The sequence below is a fragment of the Neofelis nebulosa genome, chromosome X (assembly GCF_028018385.1).
Source record: "Neofelis nebulosa isolate mNeoNeb1 chromosome X, mNeoNeb1.pri, whole genome shotgun sequence".
NCBI lineage: Eukaryota > Metazoa > Chordata > Mammalia > Carnivora > Felidae > Neofelis > Neofelis nebulosa.
This window is the reverse complement of record NC_080800.1, coordinates 107,419,964-107,432,003: the sequence shown is the minus strand read 5'-3', so window position 1 is coordinate 107,432,003 and position 12,040 is coordinate 107,419,964. Positions and strand designations below refer to the sequence as shown.

Below are 12,040 nucleotides of genomic sequence, written 5' to 3'. Positions count from 1 at the left end.
TACAAAATGCATCTTTTATTTCTATACATCCTTAAAATGGTGTAATTGTTTTCTCCACTTTCAGCTATTTGCAAAATCTGTGAATTATCATTTGAAACCGAACATGCTCTTTTGCAACATATGAAGGACACTCATAAACCCGGTGAAATGCCATATATTTGCCAGGTACACATTTTATCATGTACTTAGGTTTTTGTTTTACTTTCATGTGCCACAAAATCATATTCTGTTGCTCTTATTAACTGTTTGAATAAAACGAGTTACTAAAATTGAAGACACTCTTCAATAATGGAAACTCCATTGATGTAACTCATATACATGGGCAATGGTGGCTTGGACTTTGTAGGCCATAGTTTACTGACTCCTGGACTAGACAAACAAAATGCCCTGCTGCAGAAAGACACGTATGGATTTTCTTACCATGTAGAGAAGAATATAGATATGACAGAGAAATAAGAAATGCTATTAGTTATGGGGAACTCAACTAAATGCTTTGAGACCAGTATTTTTCCAGAATTTGAAATGGTTCCCAATCAGATAGCAAGATAAATTGCCTCTGTCATAGCCTGGGTGCCATTTAAAACCCAAAGAAGAGAATACTCTATTTTATATAGCAGGAAAAACTTTCTAGGACAAGAGGTGTCAAAATTTGGAAATTCAAACAAGATAGGGGGGCAGTAGGTCTGAAAAAAAAGAAGAAAATCTGGTTATATTTAGGAATATATCCCCAAACTTTGAAAGATAATTTTTGTTTCAAAGATTATACTTATTATTTTCAGTAATAGAATTCTTGGTTGTATACGCAGCAGAGCTGAATTAGCGTTTCATAATATTCCTCTAAATAAATGACTCATCATTACTACTTTGATGTAATTGCATGTCCGTTATAAACTTTCAAGTTAAATTAAACCTTCTTTATATTTCTAGGTTTGCCAGTTTAGATCTTCAACATTTTCTGATGTAGAGAATCATTTTAGAGCATCCCATGAAAACACTAAGAACTTGCTGTGTCCATTTTGCCTCAAAGTTAGTAAAATGGCAACTCCCTACATGAATCATTACATGAAGCATCAGGTGAGATTTAGCAGTTATTTGTTCATTTTGTCTTAGTAAAAAGGCGTGTGCGTGTATATATGTATGTATGTGCACATATACGTATGCATATGTGTATATACGTATATGCATATATGTATACACACACACACACACACCTTAGGGCATTGGTTAGATTTGTTCTAAAAGGAAAGTTAAGTGGTTCCAAATGACATGATTAATTTACAATTTATGCTGAACTGTGAAATTTCCACTCCTTATCTCTGTCCACTTCCTATTGGTGGTGAGGCTCTTGAATAGAGAGAGTTCTGAGGTAGAAATGGGAGGCCTAGAGCAGAGGGGAAGAGGGAAGATGAGGGAAATATTGAAGTTGAATATTTCAGGGGTCTACAAGTGGTGAAAACAGGAATGATTTTAAAGGTAGTGAATCAAGAGCAGGGAAAAGGGTATTTTTGAACTGAGAAAGATAAGCTTGAGGACTCCATTTTTTTTTCTCCTTCTCCAAACTTCATTTCTACTTTCTAGCTCAGTTTTTATTATGAAAAGACATGTGGTTGTCTTAGCAACCTAGAATGGTCTTTTGTAGCAGCCAGTGACAAAGGAAATAGCAATGACACTTGTTTCTAGATATGTGAACTCTTCCAGAGGACTATATTTAGGTTAGAACTTGTTTCCTAGATGACTTTTGCCAGTTTAGCTTTGTCATTTCTGGGATACCAGTGTTAGTGCTGGCACCTTTCCCTTGAATTCTCAGTTTATTCTTGCTGGGTCTTTTCCTGACACAATTAGACCATCCTTTATTTAGGCTGAAAACTTTGATGAGACAGTAAACCTATTCTTTTTTTTTTAATGTTTATTGATTTATTTTTGAGAGTGGGGGGAGGGGCAGAGAGAGGGAATGAGAATCCCAAGCAGGCTTTGTCAGCTGTCAGCACAGAACCCAGTGCGGGTCCTGAACTCATGAACTACGAGATCATGACCTGAGCCGAAATTAAGAGTCAGACACTTAACTCGACTGAGCCACCCAGGCACCTTTAAACAGTAAGTCTATTCTTGAGTGTTTGAAAGAGCAGTGGTACCTTTGCCAAAATTAGAAGTCAACAAGTTTACCAAATGCAATTATGTGATCGAGTTTTGTCTCCTCACTCATAAGCTCATTACATTGTCTTATTGTTGATTGCATTGTCATGGCCAATTTACTCAGCACTGGTTTTCTCAGCATTGTCTACTCAGTATTGTTTTCAGTTCCACTCATTAAATGACCATGAAATCAACTTGTACTTGTTAATTGAAAAAAAGTATAAAAAGTAGAATACCCAAATATATTCAGGATCACCTGTGTCATGACTGGGATGGTTCCAACATGCTGGGTATGCCATCTCACCCTTAAGAACCTGTGGCAAAATCTTTCTTTTTTAAAAAAAATTTACATTTTTAAAATTTATTTTTGACAGAGACAGACAGAGCACAAGTGGGGGAGGGGCAGAGAGAGAGGGAGACACAGAATCCAAAGCAGGCTCCAGGCTCTGAGCCCGATGTGGGGCTCGAACTCACAAACTGTGAGATCATGACCTGAGCTGAAGTCAGACGCTTCACCGACTAAGCCACCCAGGTGCCCCCCGGCAAAATCTTTCTATTCTAGAGTTTCCCAGGAGTGTTCCATCAGATGTTAATAGATGTTCCACTCTAAAATTGCTCCTGGAAAAAGAAGTTCCGTAATTGGCTGGATTTACAAAATTAACAATTTTTTGTTTATGTTTAAAAATAGAGCTTTTAATATGCTAGAAAACCTTATAAATCCCCAAGGAAGGGATATTGTCTATATTGTTCCCAAAATTTATTTAATCCTTTATTTGCGCAATGCCTACTAACATTTCTTGAGGAATAGTTTGGAAAACACTGGTCTTGGTGCTTTATTTCATGTTTTGACCTTTGATTTTGAAAGGAAGAATGAGATGTAAAACAGTAGCTCTAACTATTTCATTATGAAGCTTTTAACATAATTCTTCCTACCATGCTTTACTAATCTCCAGAGTGAGGTACAGATGCAGAGGAAGTAAGAATGTCCTTAGAAAGGTAAAGAGATGGATGGGCCTGCCATGTGGACTACGTCTCTTAAGTGGTTTACCTGGTCTATAGTCACTCTTCATACCCTAAATTGTATGCCTTATCTTGCCATGTATATAGGAAAGAGTTGACCCAGCAGGTCTGCGTTGTTCAAATCATGTACATTTTCAGAAGGGTCTGTTTGCATATTGGCATAATTAGCCCTTGGCTAACTCCAGGAAATTGAGCCTTTGTTATTAATTGATGAGTGTTTTACATGCCTAGGACCTTGAGCCACATTGTGCCAGCTTTTCTAGATCATTTGTACAAAGATATGATTATGGTGAACACCTGCTTTTCTTCTGGGAGCCTGAAGATTTGGTGACTGAACCCTTTAAAAAAAATAAACCTGGCTTCTGGTGACTGAACCCTGTAAAAAGAACAAACCTAGCTTCTTAGACTCAAGAGAGCTTTCCTCGTAAAAAGCACTTCATACGTATTGCTGCAGTTAGTTGCCGGGGGATTGATTAAACGTGTCCTATGCAGCTTGTTGGGAGAGTGCACTTGGAAACTGGTGCCAATATCCTCCAAACTCCACCCAATGCATTTTTCTTCCTTTATTAATCCTGTTCTGTATCCTTTCACTGTAATAATTGTGTCTATGAGTATAACAATTTCTAAATCCTGTAAGTTCTTTTGCATCATCAAGCCTGGGAGTAGTCTTAAGGACTTGGTGCCCAATATTTGTGAGTTTGGAGTACCTAAGAGGTAGCCAGTGAGCAGTCAACAGAGGAAAGAGTCTAATAATAGGATCATCAAGAGTTTTTCAAAGTACTTTCAGTTTATGCAGTTGTCCACAAAAGACTCAAAAACCATAGCTGAGCAGAATTATAAACTTGTAATTGAGCTAACATTAGTGTGATTTTAGATAATAGGAATTATTGAATCTGTGGATCATTTTATTCTTTTTGAAGACTTTGGTTGTAACCTTTTCCTAAAAAGAATATATTAGTATGTCTTAAGTGATTTTAAGAGCTATGGATATGGTTTGTACAACTTTTAAGAAAGGATGAAGGATTTCATATGTTAGATATTCTTATTAAATCTTTATAGAAATAACAAGTAGCTAATATATACTAATCACTTGTTGTATGGCAGTCACAGTGTTTTTACTTGCATTATTTTCTTCAATCCTCACAAACATCCTACAAAGCAGGTATGGTCATTTTCATTTCATAAATGAGGAAATAAAGCTTTATAGACAGTAAGTTACTTTGCCCAGTGCCACATTCCCTAATAAATGGCAGAGCCAAAAATTGACTTAGAGCCCAAGGTTTTACCATAGAGTCATATCCTTTACCAACATTAGGTCTAAAAGCAGATATTACAGATAGTCAGAATTAGCCTTGAAAATTCCTCAAATCACCCAAACAATATAGTATGTTTGTCAGAAAGTTCAACACAGACGGGTAATTCTCTATCCTTGGAATAGATCACCAATTTTTTGGTTGAACATCATATTATTTAAAACTGTACTGTATTATCCTTTTTTTTTTTTTTTTTAAGTAGGCTTCATGCCCAGCGCGGAGCCCAATGCGGGGCTTGAACTCACGACCCTGAGATCAAGACCTGAGCTGAGATCAAGAGTCAGACGGTTAACCGACTGAGCCACCCAGGCGTCCCTCTGTATTATTCTCCTTACCACATCTCAAGCATATATGCATAAGAGAGATATGCAAGACTCGAGTCCAACTAAGGGAATAGTAGATTAATGTCTCCCATTCCAGGGCTCTGGGCAAATGCTCATTGAATGGCATGGCAGACATTTTGAACTAGTTAAATTGTGCCTGCTTCTCATGTGCATGCTCCTTCAGTCTCTTGCTGTCTTCCTCGTTATTTATTTAACAAATACTTATTGAGTGCTTAATATATGCCAGGGACTGTTTAACAGAAGTGAACAAAACAGTTTGTGCTCTCTGGAATTTGCATGGTAGTGGAGAAAGAGTATGTGTATTATGTCTGAATGTAAATGTATGCCAGCTGGTGATAAGTACCATGGGAAGAAAACATGTGAGGTTAGGGAGTGCCAGGGCTTAGGAGGTGAAGGAAGCCATTTCTGTTTTTATATGGGATGGTCAAAGAGGGCCTCTCCAAAGGACATAAGAGAGTTAGCTATGTGGATATCTGAGAGAGGATATTTCAAGGAGAGGGAATAGTAAGTAGGCAGAGAGGTGAGCGCCTATCTAGATGTCCAAGGAACAGCAAGGGGCCCGTGTGGCTGGAGCATGGTAAACAAGTGGGAGGGAGAGTAGGTTGAAATGAGACTGTAGCAACAGAATGCAGAGTAAATGGCGTAGGGTCTTGTGAGCCAGAGTTAGGATTTGGATGTGGTGTGGAAAACCATTGGAAGCTTTAAGCATGTGAGAGATCACTCTGGCAGCTATAGAGAGAATAGACTGTTAGGAGGAAAGGGTGGGAACAAGGAGAAGGTAGGAGGCTATTGGAAAAGTCCAGGTGAGTGGCTTGGACTGACATGGTAGCTGAACAGGTGATAAAAAGTGGAAAGATTGTTTTTGAAGGTAGAGCTGACAGGTTTTATTAATGGGTTGGTGGATGTGGGGTGTGAAAGAAAGGCATGAATTAAGTGTAACTGAGTTCTTTTGTCCTGAGCCACTGCAAGAATGGTGTTCCCATACACTGAGATATTGGGAAGACTAGAGAAGGAACAGATTTTTTTTTTTTTTTGCAGGGTGGATGGGGGAAAATCTAGAGTTCAGTTTTGTTTATGTTGATTTGAAATGACTGTTAAATATCAAGTAGTGATGTCAAGTAGGCAGTTGGATGGATGCTGTTTAAAATCATGAAACTGGATGAGGTATATGCACAGGTAGAGAAAAGATTTCTAGGAATTGTACTCTGGGGAATTTTCTACCTGTCCTGTCACCTTGCTATCTGTTTCTTGACTGGGATCTTTTTCCCTCTTTCCTTCTTTCTCTTGAACACATGTTAGGTGAATCTGTTTACATTGCCTATACCTAGGATATGATCCAATGCACCATACTTCTAAAATTGTCTTAAAAATGAAACTAAAATAGTAATACAAACATTATATTTATATATTGCTTTGAAGTTTTTTCAGAACTTTTATTTATCAAATGCCTGCTGTGCACCAGTAACCACTAGCTACTTACACATGTTAACTCATTTGCTTTTCCTAAATAATTATGCTTTACATGAAACTAGTGATGGGCCTGTGGAGATACAGCTTTGGAGAAAACATTCTTTTGCATTTGTATGTTGTTCTAAATTTACCTATAAATATAGAATATATTTTTTAATTAATGAAAACATATACATAAAGATTGCAATTGATAATGTGTAATAGAAAGAACATCAACTAGCTATGAGCAAATGACTTAGATCTCTCTTGGGTCCTATTTCCCATTGATAAAAAAATAATAGGCCTAAGTTTGAGAAGGGATGTAGTCAAGGGGTTCTCTGACAGTAGATTGGGATCAGTTGTTCTCATTTGTGCTTCTGTAGCCATACTGGCCAGTATCACAGCCACTAGCCATCTGTGCCTACTTAAATTAAGTAAAATTAAGTAAAATTGAAAAATCAGTTCCTGTGTTGAACTTTTTACAGTTCAGGTGGTCAGTAACAACATGTGGCTGGTGAATACCATATTGGACAGTGCAACTATGTAATGTTATCAGACACTGTAGAAAGTTCTGCTGGACAACACTGCTTTATACAATCATTTCTGTAACAGAACTTTTGGAGGGGATGTCTGGTTAAATTTGTTTTGGTTTTAGGAAGTTCAAATCTTTTAAAATGTTTACTTATTTTGAGAGACAGAGAGAGAAAACATGAGTGGGGGAGGGGCACAGAGAGAGGGAGACAGAATCTCAAACAGGCTCCTCCACACTGTCAGCACAGAACCTGATGCAGGCTTGATCTCACAAACCACGAGATCATGACCTGAGCTGAAATCAAGAGTTGGACCCTTAACTGACTGAGTCACCCAGGTGCTCATAGAAAGCTCAATTGTTTTTGTGAAACAAATAGAAATGTAAAAAATTGGGACGCCTGAGGGGTTCAACTGGTTAAGTGTCTGACTCTTGATTTCGGCTCAGGTCTTGATCTCGAGGTTCGTGAGATCAAACCCCACATCGGGCTCTGCACTGACAGCACGGAGCCTGCTTGGGATTCCCTGACCACCCCGCCCCCATCCCCACCTTCTGTCTCTCAAAAAAATAAATAACATTAAAAAAAGAAATTTTAAAAATTAAAAATAACTTCACCTTTTCTAGGATAAAAATATAGTGTAACTCATTTTCACTGTATCGTGTGCTTGAATGGTTTATACTTAAATTTATAATTAAAAAAGCTTTCACACTACAAAGGTATAGGACTTGTCACATTTGAACCTAACTGATAATAGCTTTTGTTTTGATTGCCTATATGGCAATAAATACTTATTTTAAAGATTTCATTTTTAAGTAATCTCTACACCCAGTGTGGGGCTCAAACTTTTAAACCCTGAAATCAAGAGTTGCCATGTGTTACCAACTGAGCAGCCAGGTGCCCCACAAATACTTTTGAAATACAAATACTAATGCAAGCAGTGTTCTTGAAAAAAAATGAAAGAATATTCTGGCATTGTTTATGATGGGATATAGTAAAATACTGGTTTATAAAAATTATTTAGCTATTACAATTAAGAGCAATTTCAGATTCCAGGATTTGTGGTGATAGAAGTTATTATTTCTCATAGTATTTTTAATGTTTCTTCTAAACAGAAAAAAGGAGTTCATCGTTGTACCAAGTGCAGACTACAATTTTTGACCTGCAAAGAGAAACTGGATCACAAGACCCAGCATCGGACATTTATAAAGCCTAAAGAGCTAGAAGGATTGCCTCCTGGTACAAAAGTGAGTTTTAGATATGTTTTATTTTAACATTTTGTGTGATAGTAGAAGTAAATTCCTGCCTGGTTTTGTTTTAAATGTCTATTTATTTATTTTTAGAGAGAGAGCACAAGCAGGGGAGAGGGGCAGAGAGAGGGGGAGAGAAAGAGAATCCCAAGCAGGCTCCAAGCAGCATGGAGCCCAACACGGGGCTTGATCTCACAACCACGAGATCACGACATGAGCCGATATTGAGTCAGTGACTGAGCCACCTGGGCATCCCAGATTTTCTTTTCTTTTTTTTTTTTTTTTTTTTTTTAAATTTTTTTTTTCAACGTTTTTTATTTATTTTTGGGACAGAGAGAGACAGAGCATGAACGGGGGAGGGGCAGAGAGAGAGGGAGACACAGAATCGGAAACAGGCTCCAGGCTCCGAGCCATCAGCCCAGAGCCTGACGCGGGGCTCGAACTCACGGACCGTGTGACCTGGCTGAAGTCAGACGCTTAACCGACTGCGCCACCCAGGCGCCCCCAGATTTTATTTTCAAGTAATCTCTATACCCAATGTGGGGCTCGAACTTACAACCCTGAGATCAAGAGTCACACTGAGCCAACCAGGTGCCCCCTGCCTGGGTTTATCTATTGACTATAATATTAAAAATTAACTTCTGCTTGTCATTAAGATATAAGTTTAGGTTTTACCATTGTTTTGCTTGGAAAGAAACCTATCCTTTTTTTTTTTTTTTTTTTTACTTAATTGACATGTGCTATGTTGGAGCATATTCCTATGTAGTGAGTGCAACTAGATTAACCATAGGCTGTGTCAGTGAGTTGTTTCAATATTTTATAGGCTGTTTCTGAGTTCTTCCAGTTGGCAGCATATATGTCTGCTTTAGCTGCTAGACTGTAAGGAATCCTCTTTAATTTATCTTTGTGTCCCCAGCATCTGTCATAGTGCCTTGAATGCCATACTTTGTTGAAGTTGGTATTACTGAATCTACTCTCAGAAAAGCATCGCTCCTCAATAGCATTGCTGTCTTAAGTGAGCAAACACACATATCTGACTACAAAACTTCCTTTTCCCTATTTGTCTTATGTACACCTGTTTTCTCTGACTTCTTATGTAAGTAAAGTCACCTCTTGATTATTTGCTCTGGTAGAAGGATACATAATCCAAAGTGAAATAGTTCCCAAACATTTATATTGGCTTTGAGTGCTTACCTTTGAATGTAAGTATGTCCACTATTTGAATTAATTAAAAAATGTAAAGCAGTGCTCTGAAGATCTAGAGTGAAAGAAGCTATCCAGTATCCTTACCTGTAATCCATTCATTCCATGCTGGGACTAGACATGCAGAAGACTAGTATAAGCAGTACAGTCCTTTCCCATATCTTCTCTTATTAATAATTAATAATAATAACAAGTGTATCATGATATCGTCATCATCATCATCATAGTAATAGGTGTCTTGTAACACTTTAGAATTAAGCTTTCTGTGTGATTTTTCATACATTCTATTATTTAATAACAATTTAGTGAGGTAGACAAGACAGGTATTATTTCCATTTTATAAATGAGGAGGCTTAGGGGCGCCTGGGTGGCTCAGTCGGTTAAGCGGCCGACTTCGGCTCAGGTCATGATCTCGCGGTCCGTGAGTTCGAGCCCCGCGTCAGGCTCTGTGCTGACAGCTCAGAGCCTGGAGCCCGTTTCAGATTCTGTGTCTCCCTCTCTCTCTGCCCCTCCCCTGTTCATGCTCTGTCTCTCTCTGTCTCAAAAATAAATAAATGTTAAAAAAAAAAAATTAAAAAAAAATGAGGAGGCTTAAAGAGGATAAATTACTTACTCAAGGTCAAATGGCTAGCAAGAGGTAGTATTGAGACTTAACCTGGGTCTTTTGACCCCTAATTCAGTGCTTTTTGTATGATACCAGGTCACATGTATTTCAAAGGACTTCCTCATTGGCTGGTCCTCAAGTACATGGGAGTAGTATAGTCAAGTGATTAAAGAGAATGTTAATAGGCAACTGTGTTTTCCATTATTAATCAGTGGGTATAACCGAACATCACCTTTTTTGAATACTAAATGATAAATGTTATGTTAGTTCCCTTTAGGGAAATTCTGAATATTTTCAAACTCTTCATTCTGTATAATTAATTGATGTAACCTCCACAATAACCTTTGGAATTATAAATCCTGACCAATGAACCTCCAGATGGAGCAGGTCACATTTACTGGAGATCTGTTTTATAGTTACCAAAGAGTAATGCAGGGCTTTCCAAGGTTATTATTTCTGGTTTTGAGATTTAAATTTTGACTTCTGTGTTTGTGAAAGCTACTTAGTTGTATCAGAGAATAAAATAGACATGGAATGTGCTTTTTTTGATATTCATATAATTTGCACTAACTCCTAATTATCTGTTAATATCTGTTAACATAGAAACGCTATCAATACAAAACTGCAATTTACAACAGTAAATAAATAATGAGGTAAATGTCATTTAATTGGTATGACCATTTAGAATAAATGGGATACTTAACTGATTGTAGTTTATATTTACCATTTTCAAAATAATGATATTTAAATTTTGAACTGCAGTGATTTTTTGGTAAAACAGCTTTATTGAGATATAATTCAGTGGTTTTTAGCATATTCACAGAGTTGTGCAAACATCACTACGACCCATTTTTGAACATTTTTGTCACCCCAAAAAAAAACCCTATAGCTGTTAGGAGTCACTCCCTATTTCCCCTCCACCAGCCCTAGGCAAACTTTACTTTCTGTTCCTATGGATTTTCCTATTCTGGACATTTCATAAAAATGGAATCATATAGGGGCCCCTGGGTGGCTCAGTCAGTTTTAAGCATCCGACCTTGGCTCAGGTCATGATCTCATCATGATTTGTGGGTTCAAGCCTTGCCTCGGGCTCTGTGCTGACAGCTCAGACCCTTGAGCCTGCTTCGGATTCTGTGTCTCCCTCTCTCTCTGCCCCTCCCCTACTCGTGCTCTCTCTCTCAAAAATAAACATGGAAACAAAAATTTTTAATGGAATCCTACAATATGTGGTCTTTTATGATTGGCTTCCTTCACTTAGCGTAACATTTGTGAGATCTATCAATATTAAAGCTTGTATCAGTAATTTATTCTTTTTTATTTGATTTATCCATTCATTATTTGATGAGCATTTGGGTTGTTTGCACTTTTTGGCTATTGTAAATAATGCTCTTATGAAAGCTCATGTACAAGTTTTTGTGTGGACTTACTTTTTCATTTCTCTTAGGTGGAATTGCTTAGGAGTGGACCACTAAGGAGTGGAATTGCTGGGTTATATGAGAACTCTCTTTTTTTTAAGTTTTTATTTTCATATTTTTGAGGGAGAGAGAATCCCCAGGCAGGCTCCATGCTGTCAGTGTGGGGCCAAATGTGGGGCTTGAACCCACAAACCATGAAATCATGACCTGAGCTGAAATCGAGTCAGACACTTAACCAGCTGAGCCACCCAGGCGCCTCATATGATAACTCTTAAGTTTAACATTTTGAAGAACTACCAACTGTTTTCCAAAGCCACTGTACCCTTGTACATTCCTACCAGAAATATATGAGCTGAGCATTGCAGTTTCTCTACATCTTGTTAATACTTATTATTAATCTGTCTGTTTTTTACTGTAGCCATTTTAGTTAGTCTAAAGTGATACCTCACTGGAGTTTTGATTTGCATTTTCTTGATGACTAATGATTGTTGAGTATGTTTTCAAGTGTTTATTGGCCATTTGTATATCTTTAAAGAAATGCTTGTTCATTCAGATCATTTGCCCATTTTTAAATTCAGTTATTTGTCTTTTTGCTGAGTTGTAAGCGTTCTTTATATATTGTGTACACAAGTCCCTTATTAGAAATATGATTTGCAAATATTTTCTCTGATTCTGTGGGGTGTCTTGTCACTTTCTTAACAGTGTCCTTTGAAGCACAAAAGTTTAAAATTTTTATGAAGTCCAGTTAATGTTTTTCTTTGGTTGCTTATGCTTTTGTTGTC

General features: G+C 37.5%; 1 protein-coding gene across 6 annotated transcripts in view; it reads left to right on the top strand.

The window, feature by feature from the left end:
• ZNF280C (zinc finger protein 280C) overlaps positions 1 to 12,040 on the top strand; it is an 88,936-nt gene that overhangs the window by 37,312 nt on the left and 39,584 nt on the right. For all 6 annotated transcript variants that reach the window (XR_009257348.1, XR_009257350.1, XR_009257349.1 and 3 more), the window contains exons 12-14: positions 65 to 165; positions 928 to 1,074; positions 7,902 to 8,033. Coding sequence is in view for 1 of the 6 variants with exons in the window: in XM_058714785.1 (XP_058570768.1) it covers positions 65 to 165; positions 928 to 1,074; positions 7,902 to 8,033 (380 nt within the window). In the remaining 5 variants the exon portion in view is untranslated. The remainder of the gene's footprint in view (positions 1 to 64; positions 166 to 927; positions 1,075 to 7,901; positions 8,034 to 12,040) is intronic.